Source organism: Lutzomyia longipalpis, chromosome 3 (assembly GCF_024334085.1).
Source record: "Lutzomyia longipalpis isolate SR_M1_2022 chromosome 3, ASM2433408v1".
Lineage (NCBI taxonomy): Eukaryota > Metazoa > Arthropoda > Insecta > Diptera > Psychodidae > Lutzomyia > Lutzomyia longipalpis.
The window spans coordinates 27,313,020-27,324,618 of record NC_074709.1 but is presented as its reverse complement, the minus strand read 5'-3'; the positions used below and the strand labels follow the sequence as shown (position 1 = coordinate 27,324,618).

The following is an 11,599-nucleotide window of genomic DNA, read 5'->3' as shown; positions in this document are numbered from 1 at the left end:
GAAAATGAATTCTTTTGAGTTTCAGAGAAGGAAAATTCATTTAAAAGGATTAAAGGTTTGTTTTTCGTTTCGTTTTGAATCGCATTTTTGTTATTATAGGTAGATAATCCGTAAAAATCGATCTTTTTCACCCCCCACGACGGTTTTAAAAAAAAAAAAAATTTCTTCAAGAGAAACATTAACACTCGGAGGACTTTACTGGTAATTGGTACCAATTGAAACCTTAAAATCGTCACAGAATAAAATCTATTGGACTTATCTCGATGAATTTAGCATCTATGTGTAGGGAATTTTAATTACTTTAAGATAGCAGAAAGAAAATCTCGAGAAAAGTCTTTTCTTTGGAAGATAATTGAGGTCAAAGTCAGAATCCAACGCGGAGGATCAAATTGGTAATAACTACCAGTCAAAATCCCATACATTTTTGCCATTGTTTTGAGGTTATGTTTCCCCATATTTCCCAAATGAAATGCTCTTGTTCACTTTTCCTCGGTAAAAATCATTAATGTGGACTAATTTTATTGCCGGAAGTGATTAAAAAGTTACTTAAAGAATCAAAGTTTGTGATTATTTAGGCGCAATAATAAATTAAGCAAAACTGCAGCTAAAAAGGTCGTTTGAATTGGCAATTTTGCATCGATTCTACGCAATTTTTTTTCAGTGACGATTTTCTAAATTAAATATTTAGTAATTCGGTGTAGGAATGCTTCAAGGAGATTGAGAATTAGTGAAACTTTCGATCCTTGTTCAATAAACTGATTAATAATTAATTATTGAGCATATTTTATCAACTGGTACTTATTACCAATTTGATCCTCCGCGTTGTGCCAAATGTTGGGTCCTCCAAGTGTTAAGAAAGGCATGAAACGTCTTTTGAGTATTCTTCCGCCATTTTTGTTACAGGATTAAAACATAGAAAACTTATTGATGTTATAACATCGAAAAATATGGCTGCTCTTGCAGGGAAAATGAAGAAAATGAATTCTTTTGAGTTTCAGAGAAGGAAAATACGTTTAAAAAAAATGGTTTGAGCGGTTTGAGTGTCTTTTTCTATTCATTTTTAATCTCATTTTAAGTAGATAAATCCGCAAAAATGACAAAAAATCGATCTTTTTCACCTCACAGCCTCACACGATGATTTTAAATGTTTTCCTTCATAAACAATCGATTTTAAATGATTTTTCTTTAATAAAATGAGGAAAATACGAGATTTTACAAAGTTCTTTATGCAAAAGAAGGTTTTAGTGCGAAGCCCCTGGAGCATGATCACCTCAATTGTATGCTCTCTAATGCAATATTGGATGTGATTGCATACTTATAATAATGTTGCGTTGTGTTGCGGATGGTGGTGCAGCATTTTGAGAACAAACCGGATCGACAGGTGTGTGTTTTCGTGGTGTCCCACGGTTCACGGGGACACAACGATCTCTTCTGCTGCTGCTGGCTGCGAGGTCCAATCAATCTGCCCAAAAATTATGAATTCCTCACCAATGGGAGCGTCTTCACCATCACCTCATGGATGGTGCATCAACAACGACGAAAAAACGACAAGAAGAATGCTCAAGCAGCATTTTCCGTGAGGTAGCAATTACCAACATGATTGCCCATCAAGGCAATGAACTTATTTAGTGCGGTAGCAGCGCGTAAAGCACGTGCAATTCTATGTTAAACTTCTTCTTGAAAAAAAAAATCAAGCAAAGAATGAAAGAAACTTTCCGTTAATGCGACATTTTTATTTATCTCATTTAGATTGAAATACGGAAATGCACCTCATGTGCCCACACCCAGCTTTTTTGTGCACCTCCACGAGTCATGTCGCACCGTTTTGTCTCGCAGATTGTCTCTTTAGAGTCTCTATAAACTGATTTTTCTTGTTTTTTGTCTTTTCTTTTCTTGGAGTACCTGCACAGGTAGTTCTATGGCGGGAAGTTTAAAAGAGAGACCAGAGAGAGGGAAATCATTGAGAAAATTGAAAAGCAATTCAATAAATTTTTCACATAAAGAACGTGCCTTTGAGTCGTTCTCTCTTCTGAAGGGGTAAATTGAAATGGTCCATCTGTGGAGTCTGTGTGTGGAGGGATAATCAACCCTTCCAGAAGCACAAATTGATTTAAAATTCAAGGGTTTGCACCCTCACAGAAAATTTTCTCCAAACAACCCCCAACAAGTGGCAAATTATTTCTCTTCAAAAGAATTTATTTAAATTCAATTGCAATGTCTCCACTTTTGAACCTTTTAGCACCATTGCTCAGCATATTTTTGCTGAACTAGCGAGCATATTTTATGCAACTTCAGCCATTAAAATTTCTGCGAAATAAAATGCAAAGAAAAAATTGGCGCGAAACTTCTTAGTCAGCTAAATTATTGAACTGCTTTTGCTATGGCTTTTGCTGAATTCTTTCTTTTTCTTTCAACACCAAATAGCAATTTCCTTCCCAACAACAATTGCGCGGTTGTGGCAAGACACAGTTTTCAGCGCATTTTTAGATCATGATTTTATACAAATTTTTTTCCCTCTCAAATTGCCCCTTCCTCCGCAATAAACAAAGAGGCGTTATGCTCTATCACTCACCAAGTCAATATACGAATTATTATGAATAATAGAGACGTGACGAGGAATTATTATTTTTATTCTATCTCAATATAATGATATGATGATGATGAAAAAATCAACAGAGGAGATTTTTAATACAAACAAACAAATGCATAAAAATCCCATAAATCATATAAAATTTACAGTTGAAATTAAATTAAAAATTTTGATACAAAGTATTACACAAACATTGATAGGGCGAAGTTACAATATTTTGTACAAAAAGAATAATTTTAGCTTTAATTTTTTTCTTGCTATTTTCGTTATATATTTTTGCATTAGAAGGTCGGAGTACATATTTAATTTTTTTTTAATGCGCGCCAAGAGCAAAAATATTTAACTTCCATTTTTGAAATGTTTCATTCAATGAAACATTTTATGTTTCAAAATATTTGTAGAAGAAATCTCAGGAAAAAATTATGTGCTCGTGAAAAATTCTTAAAAAAACCTTTTAAATTATGTTTTAAAGCTAAGGTTGTGGGTGAATTCGGTCTCAAAAAGCTCAGAAAAGAGAAGCTGGTGTTAAGGTAAATAATTTAACCCTTTCGCGTCCAACATGAAACATGCGCTCTTTTATCGCGATTTTTTTTAGAAGACCTTTCTCAGTCAGAACGTCTCCTTTTTGGCCCCTTTTACGTGAATTTGATGCATTTGTAACATGGAAAAACAATTACATTCATAAATTATTGAAAAAAAAATGTTTCACATTTTGACTCAAAACGTATGACCCAAAAAAACGCGAAAGGGTTAATAAAGAATTATTTTAAATTGTTATTAGAAAGAATATTTTGAGGAAAATTTGGAAAGCGTGGACTCCAAGATAAACTCGATACATTTAAGTTATAATTCAGATTTTTTTATTTATTTTTGTGGGATTCTTTTGCTTTATTCGCTTTATTTGTTTGAATTGTTGTAAACTAACCCACGTTATGAGTAATTCTTATAAAAATTTGCAATGTAGGACTCTTAGTTAACCCTTTGGGCCCAGTTTGCAGAGAAACGTTTTTTAATTTAACATCTCAGTTTTTACGATTCTTTTTATTGAATTAAATATAAAGAATCACAGCTAAAAAGAACAATTAAATAAAAAAAATCCCTTAAAAAAATAATAAAGTCCTCAAAACTACAAAATTGTGGCTCAAATTAGAAGAGATTGTCTGAATTTTAAATTTTAACGATTTCAACCCTTTCCATTTAACCGCCAAAATGGGAAGTTGTCCACCTCTTTTCTGGCTGCTTGATGAGAGCATATCTTCCGAGAATTTTACTTTGAACACAGCGAGGGGGGAATAGGGTTGCGCTGCCCATTTTGTGGCTCAATGTGCTAGTCATGCTGCAAAGATCTGCACACAACAACCCACCATCTCTCAGGTGAATCACACCATGAAATGTACTATGCTGCACTCCAGCTGTCCACTGAGGGTATCTCCGTCGCACCCGTGCCAGCGCACATGGTGCTGTCTCGAAAAAGCACGTTGCTTCCGCTTTTTGTTTGAAAGACTCTGGCTGTGCGCAGACCTGCTCAACGGCTTTGCGTTCAGTCACAAAGTGTCCGCTGTGCTGGCTGGATCCACGCTCCTCCGCATCGGCCTTTCCGCCCCGTTTTCCTTCGTGCTTCCTCCGTGTTCTGGAATTCACAAAAATAAAAAAAATCTCGCGGGCTCCCGCCTCAGAGTTGGGCATTTCCGGTTCTTTATTTCGAAGAATTCAAAAACCAAAGCGCGCGCTTTTGAACATCCGCGAGATTTGTGTGTTAGCAGCTCTACCCCAACAAATCCTCCGGTACGGTGGTTGTGCACGGGTGCTTAATTCTTTTTTCTAGCAGGAGAAGAAGGGCTGGAGAAACGACAAGGAGATTTCCGCAGAATAAAGTGGAAAAGTCAAAGAAGAAGTCCCCCAAGAAAGATTGATGATTTTAAAATAAACATGACTCTGTGGCCTATTTAAATAAGTAAAGAAAAAAACGACGGGAACGTTAAAAAGCATCCCAACGTGCGCCACAATATTATTCACAATTCACATAGGAGGAACTCACAGAAAACTCTTTATGTACGATATTGCCATTTGATGCTATTTTTAGGCGGCAAAGTCCCATCTTCTTCATGTGTGTGGATTCCAAACTGACGGACTTCACTCGTTTTTTGAATGTTGTGTTGTTTTTTCTCCTTTGCGCCATTCACACATAAGAAGAAAATTTTATAATGCTTAAAAATCACAGAAAATCAATCAAGAATCCTTTTTGTGGTCATTTTTTAGGAATTTATGGAGTTTTTTCTGACATTTCCATGGACATTTGGATAATTCTCCAAAGAGAAATCATCGGAAATTCCTCTGACATGTCGTTTCTCCACTCATTTTCCGCAATTTAAATTCCTTTATGCTGCAAATCTTAACATCCTGTAACGGTTTGTTATTCTATCCTTTCAAACAGATAGAACATTTTGTGCCAAAACAGTGACTTTGTGTTTGAAATTTTGTGAAGGAAGAGAGTAAGAGGATGCTGAGAAAGTGTGGTCACACAGAGTGATAAATAAGTGGATTTAATGAGTGTGGAGAATCAGTGGGAGGCGCAACAGGGACTCCTTCTGCAGCAGACACTCACAAAATCCGTGAGATTCCGTCTGAGGTGTGCGGAGAACAAAAGGATGCCACTCATCTCTTGATACTGCAAATCCGTCTTCAGTCAGCAGAGTCACCACAAAATGCCATCAACGCCATATGATCTCGTTAGTGATGACCTTGATACCAGGGTACCACTCTATCCTGATCAAGCATTCGACCATGGGATCACCTTTCAGGCTAAGGTTAGTTCACTTTTATTTTTGGGAGGATTTAGCTTCAATTTTGAAAATTTTCTTCAAGAGAATTTCTGAAAATATAATTAAAGGGGCGAAGAAATAAGGAAAATTGTCTTGAAAATTAAGAGAAAAACATTAGAACATTCATTTTATGAAGGTTATGTGAATGTCGTAGGAGAATCCTATGGAAAATCTATGAAATTTCCGTAAAAAATTCCCTGCGATGTATCTTTTCATTTAATAATAATAATAATTTATTTCTCCCTTTTACATACAAGTGTTTTTGGGCCTTTTCATTTAATATATTCACTAAACTCGTTTTAAAAATTAGTTTATTGAAAGAAATTGAAAGGTCTTTCATGTTTTCGTTTTTTAATGTATAATGAAATAAAATAATTGATTTTACGAATAAAATTTATGAAAAAATTATGAAAAATTCATTAGGAAATAGAGAAAAACTCCCAAAGAATAAGACAAACACAAAAAAATCCAGAAAAATCTCTTTCTGTTTTATCAGCGCATTTATCCACAAGTAGCTGTCTTTATATTGGAAAAATTTTTCTCTGTGTAAAATTTTAAAAAGTCTTTCAAGATTATTTTAAAGATCAAAAAAATCTTTTAGGGTTTTCATAGAATTTTTCCCTCACAGAGAATAATAAAGAAGAATTTCCCATTGAATCTTCCCATAATTTCCGTGAAAATTTCTTATCATTTATTTTGTGGGTCAAACGTGCACACCATTCGGCGGAAGAGTGTTGTGGATGAATTGCAAAAAGGTGACTGGTTCTTTGACCAGCACACGCGATTCACCTGGACAAGGAAGGGCGGGTGATACACTCGAGATTTAATGGCCAAAAAGGCAGACAAAAACATCAGTTTTACCTGAAATAATTGTCAACATACCGTTTAACATGAATCTTTTCTTGAAGCCAACAGAACTCTCTCTGTCGCGTTTTTCTTTCTGCAAAGCAGAGTATATAATTTTCTTCTATATATCTCAAAAACTGGCAACTTCCGGTGGACGGTTTATCGTCCCTCTCTCTTTTTCGGGCGATCTCTGCTGTTTGTGGGTAACAAGTTTATATGAGAGGTGAGGAGTTGAATTTTGACCTCATGTTGTGATTTCAATGGATGTTTGGGGGTTGTGGAAGGCGAGGGGGTGATGGGGTTGTGCTCAGCATAGGCACAAAAGCTTCCTGAATCCTGAGAGTCTGTTTGTTTCTACGGCTTGTATCCACATTAAAGGACTTTATGTCGGTTTTCTGCCTCAATAATTGCCTCGGTTGCACCCACCACCGCACCATCATGTTGTGAGAAGCCAACGTGCGAGGCAAAGAGCTAAACATGATCTGACTATGCATGAGCATAATAACCCAGCACACCTTCAGCAGCCACCACGCGGTCCGTGGCGGTCATGGGTGGCCCCTGTGGCGCCACCAGACAGCCACCACACGGTCAGGTGACATACAAATGGGGAATAAATCGTGACCGGTCACTGTGACGTCCCCTCTGTGGATGGCTCGTGGCTACGGCGCAAGCATCCAGAAAAATTTCCCACAAAAATATCCCAAAAATATTCTTTCAAAATATATTTCTACAACATACATAGAGGGCATGGCGATGGTATATTCCCTCATGAAATATACAATAATATGTCAAAGAATTATCATAACTTTGTAATCAGATTTTCGGGGTATCAACCATTCAGAAATAAATGCGATATCCACTTTACGTCTTGAAATTTAATGAATAATCTCAAAATGCGGGTCTTTAATGCAATTTTATTAATTAAATGATTTAAAATTGACGATTTTTAGGGTAAAATAATAAAATTGCAAAATATTGATCAAAACCTAAACTAAACCCTTTTAGAAGGGTCCTGACATTGTTTTATGCCAATAAATGTCCAGGATTATAAAGAAAATAAGATTATTTGTAATGATATTTTTCCACGTGCTTCATATGGGCTAAATAGGGAACCATTGCAAACATTATTCTCGTAGGCTTACGTAAAATAGATAGCTATTGCAAAGACTAAAAACTGAAAATACGCTGTTTTCGAGACTTTAAATAATATGAATTTCCTGCAAACAAAATGAATTCATATATTTTACTGTGCGTCTGGAAAGTTTAGGAGTTTTTTTGCAAAACATTTGGGTATTTCCAATATTAACATATGCATTGATGCCCAAGTGCTGCTCGAATTGCTACCTGGAGCATAATCTTTTAGTTTTCCCTACTAAGCCTTTCGGCAGTACAATACCATAAAACCAATTTATTACCTGCAATTGTCTCAACTAAAGGAAAATACTTACAGTAATATTTGTGTTAAAATTTTTACCTATATTCATACCTAAGATTAAGATTGAAAATTACGTTTAAGATGTTATTTAGTAGGTGCGGTAAAACATATTTTTTTCTCTCTTGAACGTACTTAAATATCGATTGAGTGGTTTTTATTTTAAAGATAATTTATTTTCTGACTAAAAAATGAATAACTATGATTTTTGGTTTGAACGATCACAAAAAATATAATTAGTAATTAAAGAGAGCATTGATAAAATGAAATTAAAAACGCGAAAAATTTAATAAAGTATCTTCGGATAATTTTTAATTATTTAAATTAATGTAAAAGCATATTTTAATTCAAAAATATAAAAATATTTTTTTCTAATATTTTTATTTTAAACTCATTTGGCATTGATCTCCCGGAGAATCATTGATCTTGTGAGTAATAAGCATCGCTGTGACGTCATGCACTTCTTAGGATCGCTGTGGCCGTGTGGTGACCGCGTAGTGACCGTCCACGTGGTTCGCGCACCGCTTGCGGATATATATTTGTTTCACTTTTCTATCCTTGTCTCCCTAATGCGTTTTGGGTCTGTCACCAAGTAATCTTCTCTAATAAGTAAGAAGAGTATAGGAATATGACGTTTATGTGCCTCTCTTTCACACAAAAATATCTCAACATAACTAGCGCCGCGGTGGTGGCTTAAAAAATTATTTTGGGAAATTTCCCAAAGTAGGAGCCACAGGGCGGCCACGAACCAAAAAAAAGGGGACCCCCTGTGACTATACATTTGTGGCTGATTAAAAAAAAATTTTTTTCTTTATATTTTAGATAAAATGATATTTATCAGTTGTTATCAACATACTAAAGATGCCCAGATATTTTATTTTCAAGAAAAAGCTAAAAAACTGCTAATATTCCACATAAATTGTAAACGTCTCGTCCCCGCTGTGGCTGCTCTGGGACCCTCTCGTGGCCGTTTTTACAAAAATGTTTAATTCTCTTAAAATTCTATACTTTTCCGATTGATATCGATTTTTAAGTAATCTCTATTTGAAATTATAAAGTTTCTGTTACATTAAATTGGTGTTAAATACGTGAAATACGATTTTCAAGATTCATTGAATTCTGCATGGTCACAATTTGCAACCATTCGTGGGTCCCCTGTGGCCGCCAATTTCGGTCACGGCAAAAACTGAAAGAGCCACGAATTGGGACTGTCTGGTGGCGCTACTGTGGATCCCCGTAGCAGCCACAGGAGCCACAGCCACAAGAGGCTAGCTGGGAACCATCCACAGTGGACACAACATGAGACACAGAGAGACACATTTCAGTGTAGAGATAGCATCCGCAAAATGTGTCTCATGCATTTAATGACTCACCTGCTAAATCATCCTCCACATTGTGGCTCAGGTGAGAAATAACTCGGCTGTTGCGCTGTGATTCCCCCAAGAATTCCTCAATTATGAGAGAAGAGTAAAAATTTTCATGATGATTTTTCTGGTGTAATTAAATTCTCGAGAATTTTCAGCCAGGCGTGCGAAATTTGGTGTTTTGCATCAATATTTGCTTTAGAGCTCCATTCACGATTAGTCTCTCCAAAGCGCGCCTCTCTTTTGTCTCGTCGCGCACTTTGAAGAACATAAAGGAAATTTCCAATTGAAATGAGGGCGATTTTTATTTGAAGTTGCTTCCTAGAAAATTTTTCTAGTGGGTTTGTTTTAATATTTAAATAAAAATCCCACATTTCCGTCTAGGAGAGTTTTTTTTTCATTGGAAAATAACATCGCGCAATTTTCTCTGAAAAGAATCTCTCGAATTATCATGAGAAAAATATTTTTGTTTTATCTATCCGAGAAGATGTTTGAAGGAGCCTAGAATAGAAGGATTCTCAGAATAAATTCCCTTTTAATCTTTCTCCCTGGAAAATCCTATCATTTCCACGAAGTTCTAAGGGGATTGTGTGGAAAAACTCCTTTGAATAATAATCTCAAAAATTCTATTAAGCTCTTCAGGGAAATTGAGAGAAAGATTTTATGGAAATTTAAAAGTTCTTTCATCGCGAAAAAAAATATTTCCAAAAATAATCAGATAGGTAGCTATTGACATAAAAGATATACATATACTTATCCTATGTTTAATATATAACTCCCCAATTAATTTTTCAATCCTTTATGACATAAAAAGCTCCAAAAAAAAAGTTAATAATGATTCCCCCAGATAAGCTCAATAGAGCCATTTTTCCCATTTTTTTCCGATTTCCATGAAAAATTAATCCAAAAAATGCATCATCTGCGGAAAATTAATATGTTAGCTCTCTCTCTTTTGCAGAATGATTGGCTGGGAATTTTTCATTATATATGTACATTTAATGTGTAATGATCCGATACATTTTTAGCATCAAAAAAATTCTCAATACAGAAAAAATCAATCAATTGCCATGAGTGGAGAAAAATAATAAATGAATGATCCCAGAGGCATTTTTTAATCGATTAAACGTCACACAGAGAGATTAATTTATCCACCATCGACATGGTGTGGTCTACAGGTTCTCTTAAGGACAGCATGGGAGCTTTTGGAGGTGAAGAAAGCTCACAGCTTGCACCTGAGCGTGGGCGGTACTTGTGCCAAGTTCGGTGCAAGAAAAAGTTTTAAGTGATTTTTCGGATGAGATTTGTGTGTGCAACGGGATGTAACTTTAATGCAAACACATTCGAGACAATTGCAAGGAAATGGAAAAGTTACACGGCGAAACAGGAAGGTATTCCACCTGGCATTCCGAAGGACAATTCATCATAAAGCTGAGAGAGATAACTCTTTTAGTGGAAGGTAGAAATGTATTGGAATTTTAATTAGTTTTTCGAATTCAATATAAAATTCAATTCCAGGGAATTTTTCATGGAGTTTTACATGAAATTCCCAAGAAGTGTCCTAGGAGAATTCCTTGAAAATGTCTTTAATTACTTAAAAACCACTGAAAAAAAATATTTTTTTAAGTTTTAATCATTCAGTTATTCAAAATTTCTCTTAATTCGAACAACTCGCATTTTCCAGAAAGTTATAGTCATTTTGGGATCTTTCACACTTATTTTTCCCTGTGTAAATTTTTGATTCACTCAAAATGATAAAATTAATAAACTTTAATCCGTATGAATAGTTTTTCTTTGCAAGTTTTCCTTACCACAAATAAAACAAAAAATGTGTAGAAGAAAAACTTCGAGAAAACACAAATCTCATAAATTATTCTTTTAGTGATTTTTCCTTGATTTTTTTATTGAACCAAAAAAATTTTCCGACCATTTTGCAGCTCATAAATCCCACACTCATGTCATAAATTTTCCAAATCAGTAAAATATTGTCCCTGAAAATTAATTTTCTTCCTTGCGCGAGGGAATGGTTTGAATTTCTGCGGAAAGACAGAAAGAATATTGCCCATAAATCGGTCAGTGATAGTCAATATATTATTTATGTGGCACTTTTTCTCGTCCATTTTCTTGTCTCTGAAACAGATTTTCCCTAGTTCTCCTTTCTATCTCTCTCACTCGGAGTTTTCTCGTTAGTGGTTCTGTGTGAGGGAAAAGTGCAATTTATGTATGTTAAGGATGGGATCTTTCCTTGAAGTTCCTTAATCTAAATACGGGAAGGAGGACGTGGTGGAAGGTCTTTTATTGAATTAATCAATTTTCCAATTAGAACAAACTTGTCGGGTGGAACAAAAGATGGGACCTCTCATAAACTTTAGCAAAATGCTTGGTTTAGTTGAATAATCTCACAATAATTCAGAAATAAACAATCCCGCACAGTGGAAGAGAGATTTATTGTGAAGCCAACAAAACTATAACAAGTGTGTCCCCATGTCGAAAGACATTCCTTGACCAAATTAATTAACAATGAGATCAAGAGTAGCAAACCCCTCAA

At 35.2% G+C, this 11,599-nt stretch overlaps 1 protein-coding gene across 5 annotated transcripts in view; it reads left to right on the top strand.

Moving 5' to 3' along the window:
• The first annotated feature begins 4,132 nt into the window (after positions 1-4,132).
• LOC129793487 (capon-like protein) overlaps positions 4,133-11,599 on the top strand; it is a 113,943-nt gene continuing 106,476 nt past the window's right edge. For 3 of the 5 annotated variants that reach the window (XM_055833575.1, XM_055833577.1, XM_055833572.1), the window contains exons 1-2: positions 4,133-4,375; positions 5,025-5,397. In XM_055833575.1, the coding sequence (XP_055689550.1) occupies positions 5,296-5,397 (102 nt within the window). In that variant the 5' untranslated portion in view covers positions 4,133-4,375; positions 5,025-5,295. Of the gene's footprint in view, positions 4,395-5,024; positions 5,398-11,599 lie in introns of all 5 variants that reach the window. The other 2 variants (XM_055833573.1, XM_055833574.1) reach the window with 2 other exon arrangements.